The 21349-nt window shown below is 36.4% G+C and overlaps 1 protein-coding gene across 3 annotated transcripts; it reads right to left on the bottom strand.

Moving 5' to 3' along the window:
* Positions 1 to 409: 409 nt before the first annotated feature.
* On the bottom strand, positions 410 to 20914 carry GATAD1 (GATA zinc finger domain containing 1). Of its 3 annotated transcripts, XM_053714033.1 has the most exons (8): positions 20815 to 20884; positions 16392 to 16430; positions 16225 to 16262; positions 13530 to 13754; positions 8887 to 9012; positions 7537 to 7596; positions 2169 to 2352; positions 410 to 891 (listed from the first exon to the last, which is right to left on the bottom strand). In XM_053714033.1, the coding sequence occupies exons 4-8, from the start codon at positions 13752 to 13754 to the stop codon at positions 701 to 703; spliced, it is 786 nt and encodes a 261-aa protein (XP_053570008.1). In that variant the 5' UTR covers positions 16225 to 16262; positions 16392 to 16430; positions 20815 to 20884; the 3' UTR covers positions 410 to 700. The 3 variants fall into 3 exon arrangements, with proteins under 3 accessions (XP_053570008.1, XP_053570006.1, XP_053570007.1); XM_053714031.1 differs by lacking the exon at positions 16225 to 16262 and having other exon boundaries at positions 20815 to 20914; XM_053714032.1 differs by lacking the exons at positions 16225 to 16262; positions 20815 to 20884 and adding an exon at positions 17539 to 17619.
* Between the last annotated feature and the right edge of the window lie 435 nt (positions 20915 to 21349).

The raw sequence follows: 21349 nt of genomic DNA, 5'->3' as shown, positions 1-21349 counted from the left end.
CTTGACTGTCCCTTTAAGTATGCATTTTTCTGAAATATTGTGAAGTTAAAGATGGTTAAGTTGAAACAGAAGTCAATACAGCAGTATCAGTTGTGTACTTAATCCTACTACTCTTTCACTGGGATATATTTAGCAGACATATACCTCCTACTAATCTTCTTTGGCTGATATGTACTTACTAATGATGCTTATTGGCTGATAAGTGGGAAGTACACCACTGACATAGGTGTATTAGTTTCACCTTAAAGTTAAACAGCATTCACTTACATTCTGTTCTTTAATATAGGTGACAACAATTTGAGTACAATGTCTGTGTGCATTAATGAAAGTAAATTGAATTCTGGAATTGTAATAAAGCCTGTGAGTGTTACTTTATCTTTTAACTTGATAAAAAGACATACAAATTCCAAAGAGTTCAAGGACGACTTTTATATAAATTATCTCTTTTAGCATAAACTAAATATCAACATTGCATGGTTGTGGCATTTATTTTAGATAGGTCAAAAATTCACATATTATACATATTTACAGATTGCTGTTCATACTAAAAAGAAGAAATGTAAAATTATGCAGTGAGAAAGGGACACTGAGAATGTTTGTTCTGCTGAACACTAATGTCTCTATAGGCTGGTATCACTGTTCTTCTTGAGCCAGGTCACCTGATGTTGCAAAACATACATAAATATCAGTCCAGTAAAGGCTATAAGTGATTGGCAATAGAATCTTTGATATTGATTGCAGGAGTTGGTCCAATATGAGTCCAAATAAATCCTCTCTCTGGTCTGGTAGGAAGTGTTGGAAAAGGACAAGATCGAGACTTGAAATATTCAGAAGGTGCATGACACACAAATTCCAGGCACTCCATCTTCCTTGGAAGATCCTCATCAGGCCCTAGAGAAGAAAATATAAAAAGGCACATTGACATTGTTTTACGTGATAGGATGATACTGTCATTTGATAGAGAAGAGGAATACAGCTAAAAGAAATAAAATAGTGCCAACATACATTTTGCAAGGATACGATTTAATTATTTTGAATATTTTTTCATTAACAAATAAGGATTTAAATTATAGTTCAATGAGTAATAATGGAGACAAAAAAGTGACACATTAATGTCTAAAATCATGACTAAAAGCATACATGATGCTGCTTTGGATTTGTAAATCAGAAGCTCACCAGAGAGGGAAAAAAAAGTACATACTTCATAGACACATATCAAGTTCATGTTCTGGTGCATTTAAATGCATTATGATAGGAACACAGAAATCTCTCCAGAACCCTATGACTTGATAGCACACACATGCCTTGGTCATATAAGGCAAATAATGAAATGGAGAAAGCAGTTAAAATGGTCTTGGCATTTATGTCTTCTCAGCAACAAGAAGACACAGTGACCATACAATTAAGGTAACATGGGACAACCAAAATAAAGTATTTCCCAGTATCCCAAACAAAGACTCAATTATTAAACAAATCTTATGGCTGATTAAATCTGTTTTCAAATCCCAATGGTACACTTATCCTAAAGAAACTGCAGACTTTCAATAATCCGGATATCTGTGAATGAAGATTACAAAAAAGAGGGCACCTCCTAGTATAATACTGCGAGTGTAACCAACAATAGCAAATCGTGAGAGAGAAAATATACTCACAAAATGAGCAGCACCAATGTGCTAAGTGACGCAAGCTGAGATATCACAGTTTCCCAGCGAACTGATCCTCAAGAGGTGCCCAGAAAAGGTCCAATAAAACTCAGGCTTCCATAAAGTTCAGCAAACTTTTATTAAAACCAACTGTATAAAACCAATGGGTTCCCATTACCCAAAGTGTTTAAAAACAAAAGTTACCAACAGATTGCAACGCGTTTCTCGGCTGTGCTAGCTGTTTCATCAGGCATCTCTAGATGCTTAATTAAATAGATGTCTATTAACTATATAAGAAAGAGAAAATTAATACACAGATGAAAATGGTTTTGCTTTTATTAAATACAAATCTCAGCAGCCTCAGTATTGTTACATATTAACGCTTGCTTATACTGTGTAAACAATATAAATACTATAATCACAATGTTATAAAGATATAATCATCTGCATTAAGCAATTCATTTTCATTAGAAATATGAAGATACAGGGGTTAAATTCCTTAACTATGTCTGTAATAAAACACACCTATGATATAAGTTGCTGGATCAAATCGGTCTTCAGGACTGGATAGCGTAGGGATAAGCCAGGTAAGAGCAGCACTTTTTTCACAGTATTGATCCTGAACAAAACCTCTTATCTGGGCGTAATATGATTTACCATCTTCCTCATCCATGACTGAAACCACATCACCAAGCTGATAATACAGACCCTGCGGGAATAAAAAAACAAAAAGGTTTATCCCCAACATCTCCTCTAACCCACTAATGAGAGAAACACTTAAAGGGACATGAAAACATAACATTATTTTGTGATTCAGACAGGATATACAATTTTTAAAAATGTTTAAATGTACTACTATTTTCAAATTTGCTTTGTTCTCATGGTATTCTTTTTTGAAGAGATACCTAGGTAGGTACCGTGCACATGTCTGGAATTACTCCATAGCAGGAAAAAGTGCTGTCATCTAGTGCTCTTACAAATGTATAACATTCTTGGAAAATTGCTGCCATATAGGGCTGCGGACGTGTGCACGCTCTTGAGCTTGCTTTCCTGCTTTTCTATAAGAGATACCAAGAGAACAAAGAAAATGTGATAATAAAAGTAAAATGGAAAGTTGTTTAAAATTACATGCTTTAACTGAATCATGAAAGAATATATTGGGTTTTATGTCCCTTTAAGGTCTGGGAAAAGATAACTAAAAAGCCAACTGGTACTTTTTCCTTCTCCATTGACCCAGCTACAAAATAATCCTTTACTTTATCCATCTACCCCTTTACGACCTCTACTTAGCAATAGGCCCCTAATATCCCTATTCAATCACTCCTGACTGGCCCCTCCATTAAAGAGGTTAATAAGATAATGCAACAGACAGTTGAAAGTAATTTAACCAGTTGTCAAGGTGAAACCTAAAGACATCTTATTCAAACTCATCCATTCTAAAAAAAGACTTGACCAGACTCTTGAAATTGATGTAAATCTCTACTCTTAGATGGTATTTATAACTCCCTTCCCTCCTACACTGATACATGGCACAGAGATCGCAACCTAACACTAACTCAGGGCAGTAGATTTTCAAAGCATGCAAGACATCATCTTTGTCTGTTTTAAAGGGACAGTCTAGGCCAAAATAAACTTTCATGATTCAGATAGAGCATGTCATTTTAAACAATTTTCCAATTTACTTTTATCACCAATTTTGCTTTGTTCTCTTGGTATTCTTAGTTGAAAGCTAAACCTAGGAGGTTCATATGCTAATTACTTAGAGCTTGAAGGCCACCTCTTTTCAGAATGCATTTTAACAGTTTTTCACCACTAGAGGGTGTTAGTTCATGTATTTCATATAGATACACTGTGCTTGTGCACGTGAAGTTATCTGGGAGCATGCACTGATTGGCTAAACTGCAAGTCTGTCAAAAGAACTGAAATAAAGGGGCAGTTTGCAGAGGCTTAGAACCAAGATAATCACAGAGGTTAAAAGTATATTAATATAACTGTGTTGGTTATGCAAAACTGGGGAATGGGTAATAAAGGGATTATCTATCTTTTAAAACAATAAAAATTCTGGTGTAGACTGTCCCTTTAACAATGAAAACTATCTATAAAATAATAACCCGAGGTTATATAAAGCCTTACAGATTAGATATCATATATCCATTGGTATCAGACAAATGTTGGAGGTGAGGGGGTGTCGGAATACTACTTATCTAGTGGGATTGTACAAAGTGCAATCTTACTGGAGGGAAAAAAAGTCAAATGTCGAGCAAATTATTGAAAACTATATATATTTATGAATACACAAAAAGGAAATTATTAACCTGTTAAAACACAAACAAAAAACAATGTGTGCAAAAAGGATATGTCCAAAAAAGTCAATTGGAAACTAAATCCCAACTCCAAATGTGCATAAGTGATCCCAGGGACTACTTCTCAGTGGAAATGAATGCTGCAGTCGAACTCCAAGGGTTAACCTCAATGGTGAAGTCCTGTGAGACTACAGGGTTAATTCACATGTAAGTTGTATACTCACACACTGCAGAGCTTCACATCAAGCTCTAGATATAAAAGCAATGGGAGACTCCAGCAGGAGCAGATAGAAGTGAACTCAGATGAGTGTTAAAACAATTTATTAAAACGTGTGTTAAAATCACAGGGGTTTACAGAGAATAACTACAGCTGGAACATTGTATATTACACAGACTTTGTGGGCGCAGACCAACCTTCTAAACTGCAAACCGTAATCACAGACATTGTTTACAATATACAGTCTGTGTAATATACAGATGTTCTAGCTGTGGTTGTTCTTATGAGGACGGCTTTGGAGCCGAAACATTTCAGTTGCTGTTATCTGACCATTGTTTGTGCCAAACTTATGGAAATTTTTAAAAATGACGCTAAGGTGTTAATAAAGGACTACTGATTTTACTAATCTCGCTGCCGGTGCTCCTTACTACACTATTGAACAAATTGTTCTCTGTAAACCCCTGTGATTTTAACACACGTTTTAATAAATTGTTTTAACACTCATCTGAGTTCACTTCTATCTGCTCCTGCTGGAGTCTCCCATTGCTTTTATATCTAGAGCTTGATGTGAAGCTCTGCAGTGTGTGAGTATACAACTTACATGTGAATTAACCCTGTAGTGTCACATGACTTCACCATTGATCTGCTTTATTTGAGGTTAACCCTTGGAGTTTACTGCAGCATTCATTTCCACTGAGAAGTAGTCCCTGGGATCACTTATGCACATTTGGAGTTGGGATTTAGTCTCCAATTTACTTTTATGGACATATCCTTTTTGCACTAACACATTGTTTTTTGTTTGATTTATCTTAATAAGCTTAGTTCCTAAAATACCCTGCCAGTATAGACACTCCCTTTTTACCATCAGATTAAAGCTAATACCTAGATGACAAATCACCATTCCATGAGGGGCACAACCTTATATCTCACACAACGACAATATAGCAAGTTAGGCAAATTGGATCAAATGACTGAATTTTATTGGGACAGCTTCAGGGTTTTTTACCCCTCTTGCTAAGTGGTGGTGTGGCTGTAGTTTTTTTCATCTCACACTTTTGTAAAACCATTCTATTCATATTACACGAGTGCTATGTCATACACATTTACCTGATCCACTAATATTAACCTGCAGGGCCCGGCATGCTCCCCTTTTTTATCTTTTATTATGGCCAAACATGTTCCTTTTTATTGTTCTTATATGTTACACTGTCTGAAGAAGTTTGTCCTCTCGCTCCTCTCTGCTTTCCTTTTTTTCACCCTCCCTTTTAATTCCCCTTCTCTTTTACTTATTTTGTTACTCAAACGCTATAATATTTACCTCATGTTTTTGACATTTTGCTTCTTAATAATATTGGTTTATCTACCTTACTATATAAACATATCTACATTTGTAGGTTTGTGCATTTAAGTATCTTTTATTGCACTCTTTTTGTACCAGGTTTGTATGCCATGCTGAAGAGGGATTCTAGAGAGCACATGCAAAACTTACTTGCTCTAATTAGTGTGAGCCTAAAGGAGTTAAATACATAGGTAAATGCCCACAGCCTAAGTGTAAACCACTATTTCTCAGGCACTCTGCATTGGATCAAGCAGTTTATTTGGTAACTAACATCACAAGCCTACCTTATTATCACAGATGTAAAGAACACATAAAGAACACTGCTAAAATATCTAAACAATGTACTGCAAGTATACTGCGTTTCCTTTACCTTACAGGCAAGAACCAATGCTGCTAGTGACACAATATTGTAGTCCTGGTATTCACAGCACTGCAACAGTTCGTTGTCAGTCTATATATGTTACATTGAAAGAGCACTTTCCTACAGAACAGATGTGGGCTTTATGAAAGTCAGTCATATAAAAGTATTTTGGTTAAAAAGTGGGGATTTCAGGAAACTCTGTAATGTGACAGAGCCAGAACTGAGGGTGTCACAGTCAGCAAGTAAAAAGCCCTGTTTAAGATGGGTGATGAGCGATACATAGGATCATATTATTATTTAAACAACTGTATTATTAGATTATTAAAGGGACACTCAGGTAAAATACAATTTTTATGATTTAGATACAGCATGTAATTTTAAACAACTTTCCAATTTACTTCCATTAAAAAAAATGTGCAGAGTCTTTTATATTTACACTTTTTGGAGTCACCAGCTCCTACTGAGCATGTGCAAGAATTCACAGACTATACGTATATGCATTTGTGATTGGCTGATTGCTATCACATGGTACAGGGGGAGTGGAAATATACATAACTTTGAAATTTGTTAGAAAAAAATCTACAACTTATTTGAAATTCAGAGTAAATGCTATTGCATTGTCTTGTTATCTTGCATTTGTTGATTATGCAAATCTACTGTGTTTACTGGTCCTTTAAATGATTTATCTTTAAGGGGACAAACTTTCATGTATTACAGCTTCAAGGGACATAAAACCCAACATTTTTCTTTTATGATTCTGATACAATTTTAAACAACTTTCTAATTTACTTCTATTATCAAATTTACTTTATTTTCTTGTTATCCTTTGTTGAAAAGCAGGACTAAGTTCAGGCGTGTACACGCGTCTGCAGCACTATAAGGCAGCAGTTTTGCAACTATGTTATACATCGGCAAGAGCACTAGATGGCAGCACTATTTCCTGTAGTGCTTCAGGCATGTGCACGCTACCTATATAGATTTCTCTTCAACAAAGAATAATACAAGAACAAAGCAAATTTGATAATTGACGTTAATTGGAAAGTTTTTTGTTTTTTTATTGCATTCTCTATCTAAAATCATAAAGAAAAATGTGGGTTTCTTGTCCCTTTCAAAAGGCTGTAACTCGCTACTACATAAAACCAAAGATGCTATGTTTGGACATATTAAATATATAACTAATTGTAATTATACGTATTCTTACCCTGGGCATCTGAAAACACACAATAAACAGATTATCCTTGGATACATTCCTACTTTGCTATAACCTCCTTTCTGGTTATCTGGATATCTAAATTACTTCTGTTTTTTATGACAAAAGTGCTATATAAATAATAATAATAATGTCATTATATTATATTCTTGTTATTGTACACACAACATATATTTTTATTGATACATATATTACTGTCTGTGTAGAAGCAAGAAATAAATCCATGACACTCGGGTATCTATTTTGATTAACTACTAATACTTTAAGAGTTACATTGAGAACATTATTTAACATTTCACATGCATTGTGGGTTTTCAGCACAGGCCAACCCCTAAAGATAACCATAGTATTTGTGTTGAATTTCTTGGTACTACTAAAGCTTTGTAATTTAAACACATGCTGGCTGCACAGTATGAGATAGGATAGAACATGATAGATACAAACAAATGTTACTCACACATACCTTATAGAACAAAGACTCAGAAGTTATAATGGTAGAAACAGCCTCTGGTGCTTTAATGGGCTAAAAACAAGAAGAAAATGTTTTTTAACCTGTTATATACAAATATACAAGATAATAAGTATCTTATTGGGGTTTTAAAACCAATAACTACATAATGAATTGCAGAACAAAAACCTTGTGTGCAAACTGACATTTCCTCATAAGAATATATATATATCAATCCCCTAGTATCACCGTTTGCAATACCAATAATCCTATCTCACATAAAAGAACATATTAATGTTAATTGTGGTCACACAACTACCTTTATTACTGATTTAACTGCATAACAAAAGATGTCATTACTTAGCATTTTGATAGCCAATAGGGGCCCAGAGAATAATTTATTTTATAATTGTTATATCTAATATCTGAAGTAGAGTCTCAGCCTTTACACAATAAGGAATTTTAAGTCTGGGTAATATTTAATGTGCCACATTAAAATTAAAAAAAGACAAACTCTATATTTAAACTCAAGTCAAAATAAACGTTTATGATTCAGATAGAGCATGCAGACACTTTCCAATGTCATTCCACTATGACATTTTGCACAGTCTTTTTATATTCACGCTGGGAAACAATATCCTACTGAGCATGTGCACAAGCTCACATGGTATACATATACTAGTTTGTGATTGGCTGATGTCTGTCACATGATCCAGTGGGCCGGATAATGGGAGAAAAAATAAATTTGTCAGAAGAAAAAAAATCTACTGCTTATTTGAAATTCAGTAGGTGTTATTGCATTGTCTTTTAATGATGTACTTGTTAATTAAAATATATTTATATGGTAGGTTTATAGCTTGGGTGATTGTTGTATGAAACAGACCAAGCCATTCCCTTTAATGTACTTTCCCCACACACAGTGGATTTAAACATCATCTCAACTGTTTCAAATATTGGCTTGTTATACTGTAGTACAATTATTTGCTTGCAAGCATTACTCTAACCAACACGAATTTCAATGAAAGGGCTTATATGTTCTACTTCATTAAAAGCATTGCATATGTATGGCCAACATCACCCTTCCTGATTGGCTTGATGAAATTGAAGAAGGGGGAGCCTTTATTGGCTGCGCAGAAAAACAAAAAAACATTTACAAAATTCTAAAATCAGTGCCACTTTTAACTGATTGGTAGCTAGGGTTATAGCCAGTCTCCATCAGGATGATAACAGATTGTTATAACAGTAGGGGGCGCTACAATAAGCTGTGGCTGTTGGACATCTGCATGTACCATTAGCAGAAGTTACTACAACAATCCCGAAAAAACTGTATATAAATAAAACTCAAGTCATCTAGAAGGATCTTACATTTTTCAGTTTAAATATGTGCCTTCTGCCCTTTCCCTTGGTAGAAACTTTCTTTTCAACAGCTGGAGCAGACTTGTATTTTGTGTTCCTCAGTCGGGCAGATCTTCTGTGGATTTCCTGTTTTGACTGAGAGAGAAACAAGGTAAGTGAAATGAAATGGAGATCATCATAGCTAAAAATCTAGTAATCGTTAAAAAGACATTAAATACGTATTGGAAGCTGCATGAAATGGCAGCTTCATACTCGAGAAGTGTTTGCAAAGAATATTGCAGCTTCATTTTGTCAAATTAGGATTTCTTTTTTTACTGATATCCTTATCCTCAGAAACATAAGGACCCTCTATCCAACCACCACCGTGCCCATATGGATGTGGAAGGGAAATGCATATTGGTTCATACATGTGCTGCAGGTAAGAAATATATCATTCTAAACTGTTATCCCCACCTTGCTACTTTTTAAGGTGGGTTAACATGGATTCAATATGGTTTGTAACCTTCACTCTATAAATATAAGGTAATGCTCTTGGTTTAGAACAATCCCACTACCGTAAACATCAAATAATGGATACATTTATCCTGACACAAACTACATAGGGGCCTCTTACAAAGTCCTTAAAGGGATAGAAAAGTCAAAAATTAACTTGCATGATTCAGATAGAGTATGTAATTTTAAGACACTTTTAAATTCACTTCTATTTTCAAATGTGCCTCGTTCTCTTGGTATCCCTTGTTGAGAAAGAATACACACATATCCTTCACTAGTGAAAGCTAGCTGCTGATTGGTGCCTGCACACATTTGTCTCTTGTGATTGGCTTACTAGATGTGTTCATCTTGCTGCCAGTAGTGCAATGTTGTTCCGTCAGCAAAGGATAATAATAGAATTAAGCAAATTTGATAATAAAAGTAAATTGGAAGGTTGTTGGCATAAATATATATGACGTGATTTGTTTTCATGCTGGACTAGTCTAGATATCCAGGGACGAAATAAGTCACCCTGACGTAAGGTGGTAGTTATTATATTGAATAGCGCATACCTCGTAAATGAGTTGACATGGCTTCCGTGATAAGGTAAAGTGTAGCCGTTACGTAGACTTGTGGGTGTACTGAGGATTAACCCATGAGTTGGTTTGTTGTGATAGCCATGCCGGTACTCGTCATCTGCACTTGACTGGCTGAGTTGGAGGGTGTGACAATTGGGAGCTCCAACAAGTGGAGACATGGGGTAGCTGGATATAGTTTATTTAGGTCTGATATTTTTTGCTTACGTTATCTCTAGCCGATTTTGACCAGGGTGCTGAATACCACTGTATTATATCACATACATTGTATCACATTCATTCACTATGAGAACCTGAAGGTATTTTTTTTTAATTCATGATTAAAGGGACACTGAACCCAATTTTTTTCTTTTGTGATTCAGATAGAGCATGCAATTTTAAGCAACTTTCCAATTTACTCCTATTATCCATTCACTAGTAATTTCCCGGCTTGACTACTGTAACAACCTACTAACTGGCCTTCCTCTCTCCGCCTTCAATCCATCCTAAATGCCTCGGCTAGGCTAATCCACCTCTCCCGACACTCTGTATCCGCCGCACCCCTCTGTGAGTCCCTTCACTGGCTCCCCATTCACAGCAGAATTAAATTCAAAATTCTCACTCTGACCTACAAAACCCTTACCAATGCAGCCCCCCCATACCTGTCCTCACTCATCAACAAATATACTCCAGCCCGTCCCTTAAGATCCAACAACGATCTACTCCTTGCCTCTTGTACCATCACCTCCTCTCATGCTAGACTACAGGACTTCTCTCATGCGGCACCAACCCTCTGGAACACACTTCCTCGAGCTGTCAGACATTCCCCCAACCTCTCCTCCTTTAAACGCTCCCTAAAGACCTTCTTGTTCAGGGAAGCCTATCACCAAATCAGTAACTAATGAATTCCACTGGCCTAATAGTTGCCCTCATCTAACTTCACACTAACATCATTCCCACCTTTGCAGTCCCCACCTCCTGTTTCTCACCCTCCTACCCATTTAGATTGTAAGTTCCCACGGGAACAGGGCTCCCAATTCCCCCTGTATTTGTTTGTTAAATTTTGTCTGGTGTCTCATATTGTACTGTCCTTTTATCTTGGTTACCTATGAACAGCGCTGTGGAATCTGTTGGCACTTTTTAAATAAAGAATAATAATAATAATCAATTTTTCTTTGTTCTCTTGCTATCTTTATTTGTAAAAGAAGGCATCTAAGCTAAGGAGTCAGCCAATTTTTGGTTCAGGACTCTGGACAGCACTTTTTTATTGGTGGCTGAATTTATCCACCAATCATCAAGAACAAACCAGGTTGTTCACCAAAAATGGGCCGGCATCTAAACTTACATTCTTGCTTTTTCAAATAAAGATACCAAGAGAATGAAGAAAATTTGATAATAGGAGTAATTTAGAAAGTTGCTTAAAATTGCATGATCTATATGAATCACGAAAGAAAAAATTTGGGTTTAGTGTCCCTTTAACAATAGTTGAACACGCTTTTGCACACTGACAGCCTGGATTGGTTATGATCAGGGGGAGGGTTTCACAGGCCTATATAAGTTTGGTTTGTACATATGTTGTTTGTCAGAGGAAGGGAATGTGTTCGGTCCCGAAACGTCACAAATAAAGTTTTTCTTGTCACAGATGTCCGAAGACCAGTGAGTTTTTAATTTCAAACTCTTTTCAAGGACTATTATAGCACCCTGGTGGTTGCAGTTAGATGGTGAGAGTGCATACACCAAATCAGCTTACATATATATATATATATATATATATATATATATATATTATTATTATTTTTTTATTTTTTTTAAAGTAGGGCATTTGCTCTTATGTAAAATTAAAAACCAACAGTTTAGATTTACTATATTACCGGCCACACAGTAGGAACTCAATGCAACAGAAGTCAATACACATTTCATTACTGATATTCTTATCTTTTATTTTTTCAATACTTCATATCTCCACCTTTATTTTTGATGACAAAATCAACCTCCTCGGCATGGAGGATATCAGTGTTGCACAAATTTCAGGAGAGATGTTTTGCCATTCTTCAGAGACATTTTTTCAGCTGTTCTTTGCAGGGTGGGTTGTGTTGCTCTACCTTTCTCTTTAAAACACCCCAAAGGACTTCTCCATGTCATAGTTTTCACTTTTTTCTTCTTTAGAAACTCTTTTTCTGATTTTGGCAGTGAGCTTTGAATCATCATCATGCTGGAATATTCCTCTTCCCCCAAGCTTCTGGAGACTGGGAGTCATCTTGTCAGTCACTATTTTGGTATATCCACAGGCATTCAAGGTGCCATCTATAAAATGTCATCTCCCCAATACCTTTGCACTCATGCAGCCCCATATTATTACACTCCCACCTCCATGCTTCACTGCTGGGACTACGCTTTCACTGTAATAATCCTGGCCAGGTTCACACCAAACAAATTTATCTTTGTCTCATCTGACCAAAGAATGTGCTCCAAGTTTTCATCAGGCTTCTTTTCCTGCTGTCTTGCAATTTTGTGTCAAAGAGCAAGTAAGGTTTTTTTCTTGGACTCTGTCCATAGAGGTTGTTATTATGCAATGTCCTTCCCACTGTCTGAGCTGTCACAGAAACTCCAATTTACATTGATAATACTGAGCAAAGTCTGAAGCACTTGCAGTCTGTTTTCCAGAGCTCGATTGTGTAAGTAGCGCACTGCCCGTGGCGACATTTTAGGACGACGCCCACTGCGGCTATGATTAGTTTTTACTATGGCTCGTTCTATACCTCCTGATTACTGCTGCAACTGTGTTTAATCTGAGTTTTAGTTGGTCACTGATCTTCCGGTATCCTTTCCCATCTTTGTAAAGTCTCACAATTAGATTTTTCCATTCCTCCGGCAATTCTTTTCCATGTGGAGCCACGATGCAGATAGACACAGCCCATAGGTCCAAATTAAGAAAGTTATGGTGTTCACATGTCATTTTATAACCATGTTCATGCAATTAGGCCAATTGAAAATCACAGGTGTACTCAATTTTGTTTCAGTGATCTAACTTGTGTGTCAGTGATCACAGGTGTATTCACTTTTGTTGCATTGAGTTTCTACTTTGGGACCTGTATTTTCCATATAGTCTTTCTAAAGTATTTATTTTTGATTGTTCATAAGACAAAATACTCTACATGTCAACTTAGAAAAAAATGCAATTATTGAGAGGTGATACAATTTTGATCATATGACATTTAAGTGATATTGCACAGTGTATGCACTTTTGCAGTATTTATATATATACACACACATACATACATACATACATACATACATACATACATATACACAAACCTATGTTAATGATACATTCTATATACACAATATATTATTTTCCTGCATTTTTACACTTTGGTTTTTCAAAATCACCAGCATTTAACATTGTACTTATTTATATATAATTTGCACTTTTATGCATCACTTGTAATGTATCTTTTTTATTTCAATAAAGCTGGTTTTGAAAAAAAAGAAATACTAAAAAATGTACTGCTCTTTCTGAATCATGTCCATTTTACTCAATAGTAACAATCACAAAATAAATACAAACACTACATATAAATAAAGTCAGTCTGTAACACCACTTACTTGCTTACTGCTTCCACCATTGCTCTGCTGAGAAGAGGAGGTGCTGGCAAAACTTACTCCACTATAGGAACTGCCACCAACTGTACAGCCACTATGGCTTCCTCCCCCACCACCAGCTTTCCCTGTGCAGTTATTGCAGAGGATCTCTCCTTGACTTCCCTTTTTCCACATGGAAGAGGAGTTGGTTTTGCATACGCTGCATGTAGGTTTTAATCCAAGCGGCATCTGCATAAACATCAATAAAACTTGCATTAACACATCAGTTTCTATGTACAGATATCTGTAATTCCATTGAGTCTGCCCATATTTCCTTCTGAAATGTAAGGTTAATTCATTTTCATGAAGTCCTTATGTATATGTCAGGAATTCTTAAATTCCCTTATAGTTTTTGTCCTTACAAGAATAAACACAGTGAACACAGGTTGGTTACACTTAAAGGGACAGTCTAGTAAATATTAAACTTTCATAATACAGATAGGGCATGTAATTGTAAACAACTTTCCAATTTACTTTTATCATCAACTTTGCTATGTTCTCTTGGTATTCTTAGTTGAAAGTTAAAACTAGGTAGGCCCATATGCTAATTTCTACGCCTTTGAAGGCCGCCTCTTATCTGTATATATTTGACAGTTTTTCACAGCTATTGGTAGTTAGTTCATGTGTGCCACATTGTGCTCACGTCCGTGGAATTACTTTTGGTAGGGTACCGATTGGCTGAAATGCAAGTCTGTAAAATTACTGAAATAAGGGGACAGTCTACAGAGTCTTAGATACAAAGTAATCACAGCGGTAAAAAAGTATATAAATATAACTATGCAATTTAAGCAGAAAATAAAATAAATAAAGTCCCTGAAATCAAAGCTGTTGATTTAATGAGTCAATAAGATGGAATTACTATAAGGGACAGAGCATGTGAAATTAGAAATACATAAATGACACCCTGAATTAGTCAATCCCTGGCAAAGGAAGGGACAGCAACAAAAAAACATTTTAAGCACAGATGGTGTTTTGATATCATGATCACTATATTTCACTACTCATTTCTTGTTTCTATTTTTTTTTCCAATCACCTTGTGGTACAAGACTGCATACATCATGACAAAATCTGTATGAGTTATTTTTTTAATAAAAAGTATATTATAAATAAAGATGGTTAAGGGGAGAGAGGTTTGACAACCACATGACAAGATAGTTTCTAATGGATTGTAATGACTTCAAATGTGAAAAGCCACACAAAAACACAAATCTGTGCAGAGCAGTTCATTTGGCTTTTTTATTGGACTGGAGTAAAACCCACAAGGGATAATAATAAAGTGAGAGTTAGGTGCAGAGCAGCACTGGATTACTGGGAGCTAGTGAACTGGTGAGTCAATGACAAGAGATATGTGTGTGCAGCCACTAATCAACAGCTAGCTCCCAGTAGTATATTGCTGCTCCTGAGCCTACGTAGACATGCTTTTCAACAAATTATACCAAAAGAATGAAGTCAGTTTTAGAACAGAAGTTATTTTCTTTTTATGCAATAAAGCTAATGTTGACCTCAGAAATATTGTTTTTATCTATGCATGGTTTACCTCAGCAATTAAGCAATGAATTGCAAAAGATCTACATAGAAGATAAACGTTTTAAAATCACTTAAAAATTATATGAAAACTCGTCAGTATGTAGAAATACTGCTTGGGACTCACAGAGTACTAATGGTCCCAAGTGTTGGGAACAGCAGTCCCGAGTGGTAGTTCTACTATGTGTTTAACTCTTTTGCAGTGGTTAAAAACACAGTAGCCTGAGGTCGATAATCTTAAAAATGCATCCTCTAATAGATTAAACGTGTACATTTTTTACTATTATGGCCCTTTAATGTGTTTTATGTGCATGTATGATAGGCATGAACCAAAATATTATAGTTTTTTGTTAAAGGGACAGTCTACACCAGAATTTTTATTGTTTAAAAAGATAGATAATCCCTTTATTACCCATTCCCCAGTTTTGCATAACCAACACAGTTATAGTAATATACTTTTTACCTCTGTGATTACCTTGTATCTAAGCATCTTCTGACATCCCCCTGATCACATAATATTTTATTTATTATCTATTGACTTGCATTTTAGCCAATTAGTGCAGTGTCTGCCACAAGCGTGACCACAATGTTATCTTTATGGCTCACATGAACTAGCACTCCCTTGTTGTGAAAAGCAAATAAAAAAGCATGTGAAAAGAGGCGGCCTTCAAGGGCTTAGAAAATATCATATGAGCCTACCTAGGTATCGCTTTCAACTAAGAATGCCAAAGACGAACAAGTATGATGATAAAAGTAAATTGGAAAGTTGTTTAAAATTACATGCCCTATTTGAATCATGAAAGTTTATTTTTGACTAGACTGTCCCTTTAAATAGAAAGTAAATGGCAAAATTATGCAGGTCATGAAAATTTGCATCCATGTGAGCATAAAAATGAATAACAATTTACTTAACTATTGGAATCTCATAGAAGTATGAACACACACTGTTATTCTAATAGATTTATATAAGACAATTGGGGTAGCTGTTAGACATTTTAGATGCAAGGTGAAAACCAGTGAGAGAATGTTGAGGAGCCAACCACACACTTTTAAGCATCAAGGCAAATGTTTTAGTATATAGAAATGTATGCAAATGTTAGGAGCCAGAAGCAAAGTTTGAGAAGCCATGGCTACCTGGCTTCCAGAATGTGTTAATCCCTGCAGTAGGGTACCTAGAGAGAAAGGCATATTGCTAGTCGTAAAAAGTTGTGCACCGGCAAGGGATTTTGTTGGTCTCTGCTAGCAGTAAAATGGTCCTGTAACAATTCTTTTTTTATAATAATAAACATAATATCACCAACCTTGACAAATATTCAGATATCTCTTCGTTTACAAATCATCTACAAAAAAAAAAAAAAAAGTATAAAATAAAGTTAGTGCAGAATAACATATAATTTCCTCTTTCACTAAATATGGTCAACTCAAACCTATAAATCATCCCCCAACAACAACAACAAAAAACATAGTCTTGGCATTATGCTTTTCTTCCATAAAGTTGGATTCTACGGATTAAAAAACAGCATTTGATGCCTGCAGTGTGCAGAGGCTACTGGCACCATACAGGAATACCGGACATAAACCTATTACCTATAAATCTGACAACCAACTGCTTAGTTTATATTGTTTATACTTTTATCAGAAGCTTAAAATTTATTTTATTTTTGATTCTAACTTACTATCTATTTTAACATAGTATGTTGATTAGAAGGAAAAACGCTACAGGCATGGGTGAGGCTAAAGCAGCCTTCTATATGGGAAAATAAGAGGTACATTTTACACATAACAAAGATTCTGAATATGATTTAAAGAGTAAATACATTACACAGTGTTTGCCTTGAAATAACTATAGATGGGGAAACAATTTTCACACTTACTGTGCCTTTAAGAAAACGATTCACTGCAAAGTATGAAGATGTAAAATTATAGTAATAATTCTAAATATACATTTAGCATCTGCACTATTATATGGCCCAAAGGATATTTCTCACCACCACTACTCTATGTAAGGGTAGAAATGTATGCTTACTCATTCATATGAAGCATGGATAATAATGCTGTAAAAATAAAGGATTCTAAGATATCTGCCCTCCTCACACCCAGTAAAGATCATTGCTGATTGTACTGGAAAGAGCCCAACATGCATATTATTTAGCATACAGTGATGATGATAAACAATGAATAAACAGTGGGTAAATAACATGAATGCTACACACACATATAGGTAACATTGGTACTATACAAGCTTTGTAAACAGAAATCTCACAGGAAACAAAACTACATCACACACACTTAGTCCACATTTGCAAAATGAGAACACGTTAAATAACATACATACACCTGCACAATGAATTAGATATATATATTGCAGAGCCTAGTTTAAATACAAACATGCAGCACACACAACTCATAATTACAGAGCATGTGTTCTACAAACAGCATAAAGCTTACAAGTCCAACCAAACGTCCATAGGCCACAGAATTGATTGAATATTATCCAGCCCTTCACAGAATACTGTACTGTACATGGCTAAGCCAGGGAAGACGCTTTTTGTAGCTTTATATTATGAGTGCAATACTTCTCTTCAAGCAGCAAACGTGTATCGGTCTAAATGGTCTACAAGTGGGCAAAAGGAAACCGAAGAATTCCATTAACATAGTCTGGCTATCTAGTTCTCTAATAAAAATATATAGAATACACCAAGTAACTACAAAGATATGTGTACTTGTGCAATACAAAGAAAAGGCAGGTGACTTGTCACACGCTGCTCATTTTAAGATTATTTATAACTTTCCCTTGCAAAGCCCAGACTGTGTGCCTATAAACTGTCCCCTCTCCAGTGATTAACAGAGAACTGTATGGAAAAGATTACACTTATTCATGATATTAAAGGGATATGAAACACCATTTTTTTTTCTTTCATGATTCGGATACAGCATTCAATTTTAAACAACTTTCCTTTTCACTTTTATTATCTAATTGACATAGTTCTCTTGGTGTCCTTTGTTGAATAGCATACATAGGTAGGCTCAGGAGTAGCAATGCACACTTCTGACAGTTAGCTGCTGGTTGGTGGCTACACACAAATATGTGTCTTCTCAGTGGCTCCCCCAATGTGATCAGCTAGCTCCCAGTAGTGTACTGCTGCGCCTTCAACAAAGGATACCAAAAAAAAAGCATATTATATAGAAGTACATTCGAAAATTGCATGTTATCTTAATCATAAAAGAAACAAAACGGGATTTCATGTCCTTTTAAGTCTGTTTCTAATTCTCCACTTTACAAACTTTCTGCCACCACTCTGCGAGATCTGAATCTGCTGCTCATGTCTTATCTATACAACTAGCACTGCTCATGTGAGATCTGTATCTGCTGCTCATGTCTTATCTATACAACTAGCACTGCTCATGTGAGATCTGTATCTGCTGCTCATGTCTTATCTATACAACTAGCACTGCTCATGTGAGATCTGTATCTGCTGCTCATGTCTTATCTATACAACTAGCACTGCTCATGTGAGATCTGTATCTGCTGCTCATGTCTTATCTATACAACTAGCACTGCTCATGTCTTATCTATACAACTAGCACTGCTCATGTGAGATCTGTATCTGCTGCTCATGTCTTATCTATACAACTAGCACTGCTCATGTGAGATCTGTATCTGCTGCTCATGTCTTATCTATACAACTAGCACTGCTCATGTCTTATCTATACAACTAGCACTGCTCATGTGAGATCTGTATCTGCTGCTCATGTCTTATCTATACAACTAGCACTGCTCATGTGAGATCTGTATCTGCTGCTCATGTCTTATCTATACAACTAGCACTGCTCATGTGAGGTCTGTATCTGCTGCTCATGTCTTATCTATACAACTAGCACTGCTCAGGTGAGATCTGTATCTGCTGCTCATGTCTTATCTATACAACTAGCACTGCTCATGTGAGATCTGTATCTGCTGCTCATGTCTTATCTATACAACTAGCACTGCTCAGGTGAGATCTGTATCTGCTGCTCATGTCTTATCTATACAACTAGCACTGCTCATGTCTTATCTATACAACTAGCACTGCTCATGTGAGATCTGTATCTGCTGCTCATGTCTTATCTATACAACTAGCACTGCTCATGTGAGATCTGTATCTGCTGCTCATGTCTTATCTATACAACTAGCACTGCTCATGTGAGATCTGTATCTGCTGCTCATGTCTTATCTATACAACTAGCACTGCTCATGTGAGATCTGTATCTGCTGCTCATGTCTTATCTATACAACTAGCACTGCTCATGTCTTATCTATACAACTAGCACTGCTCATGTGAGATCTGTATCTGCTGCTCATGTCTTATCTATACAACTAGCACTGCTCATGTGAGATCTGTATCTGCTGCTCATGTCTTATCTATACAACTAGCACTGCTCATGTCTTATCTATACAACTAGCACTGCTCATGTGAGATCTGTATCTGCTGCTCATGTCTTATCTATACACTAGCACTGCTCATGTGAGATCTGTATCTGCTGCTCATGTCTTATCTATACAACTAGCACTGCTCATGTGAGATCTGTATCTGCTGCTCATGTCTTATCTATACAACTAGCACTGCTCATGTGAGATCTGTATCTGCTGCTCATGTCTTATCTATACAACTAGCACTGCTCATGTGAGATCTGTATCTGCTGCTCATGTCTTATCTATACAACTAGCACTGCTCATGTGAGATCTGTATCTGCTGCTCATGTCTTATCTATACAACTAGCACTGCTCAGGTGAGATCTGTATCTGCTGCTCATGTCTTATCTATACAACTAGCACTGCTCATGTGAGATCTGTATCTGCTGCTCATGTCTTATCTATACAACTAGCACTGCTCATGTGAGATCTGTATCTGCTGCTCATGTCTTATCTATACAACTAGCACTGCTCATGTGAGATCTGTATCTGCTGCTCATGTCTTATCTATACAACTAGCACTGCTCATGTCTTATCTATACAACTAGCACTGCTCATGTGAGATCTGTATCTGCTGCTCATGTCTTATCTATACAACTAGCACTGCTCATGTGAGATCTGTATCTGCTGCTCATGTCTTATCTATACAACTAGCACTGCTCATGTGAGATCTGTATCTGCTGCTCATGTCTTATCTATACAACTAGCACTGCTCATGTGAGATCTGTATCTGCTGCTCATGTCTTATCTATACAACTAGCACTGCTCATTTCACCCATCCTTGTTGTACAACACTTCTCATCACCCCATTCCCACTACTAAGCACAGACTGGGAACTGCACCGTCCCCACTGAATAAAACACACTAACATTAATAGTATGTATTAAATGTGTTTACCAGCCCTCCTGACAAAGTGACCCCTCGTGAGAAGGGTGGACACCCCAGAACAGCTAATAAGTACACAATATATACCGTGATCCCAGCACACACAGATGTGTGATAAGTGTGGCGCGTTATACAACAAGCGTAGAACTGGTTCACACACTACACGTTACCTTTTAGCTCTATAGAAAGTGAACAGGTGGCAAAGAACACAGGTTACACAGAAAAGAACATGCAGGACACGCGTAGGCCATGAAGTACACAACGATTTATCTATAACTCTCATATCACTTGCTAATCTCCCTGGAAAGGATCTGTGTCACTGTCACGTGCAAATCTTCTCAAAAATTTCCCACACACACCGTCCGCTTAACCCCGACCCTCATTACCTATAATATGCCCTGTAAAAGTCCTCTTTTGCGAAATAAAAACAAAAATAAACAGATTGTAATGCGCATGCGGAGTACCAGCTCCTGGGGGTGTACAGAGCGTGCGCAAGTGTGAAGTCTCGAGAGGAGCAAAATTACAGGTCTCGCGTTAATTGTCATACAGGAAAAATACAGTAATAGATTAGATTACTTCTAGCGAGTAGCGCCGCGAGATAAGTTTGCTCTCACAGGGAACAATGACAATTGCAGACGCGTTTAAAGGGATAATTAATTATGCCCAAACTCAATCTGTTCAGTACTTGGAAAATACAAATAGACAGCGAGCGAACAAAATATGTCACATGGCACAAATGATTGTAAAAGCTTCTCTGGTATTCCCTTTGTTCAGAAAAAGCAGACATGCATGGCCTTTTGCCATTGCCTTTTGGTAAATAGAATGCCACTAATTGCAGTTGTAAACCACACTTCTATTATTCCTAGTAGTGAAGGGGTTAAACAGGTAGCTTGTAAACTGTGAGGTTAAAGGGACATAAAA

This window comes from Bombina bombina, chromosome 5 (assembly GCF_027579735.1).
Source record: "Bombina bombina isolate aBomBom1 chromosome 5, aBomBom1.pri, whole genome shotgun sequence".
Lineage (NCBI taxonomy): Eukaryota > Metazoa > Chordata > Amphibia > Anura > Bombinatoridae > Bombina > Bombina bombina.
This window is presented reverse-complemented; position numbering and strand designations above follow the sequence as displayed.

Bases quoted from the DNA above. Each gene is read 5' to 3' on its own strand.
- GATAD1 (XM_053714031.1), bottom strand. From the start codon at position 13,754: ATGCCGCTTGGATTAAAACCTACATGCAGCGTATGCAAAACCAACTCC. The intron at 7,597-8,886 runs GTAAGATCCTTC...TCTTGTTTTTAG, and splicing joins ACATATTTAAACTGAAAAAT to CCCATTAAAGCACCAGAGGC. The intron at 892-2,168 runs GTGTGTTTTATT...TTTCTTCTCTAG, and splicing joins TCCAGCAACTTATATCATAG to GGCCTGATGAGGATCTTCCA.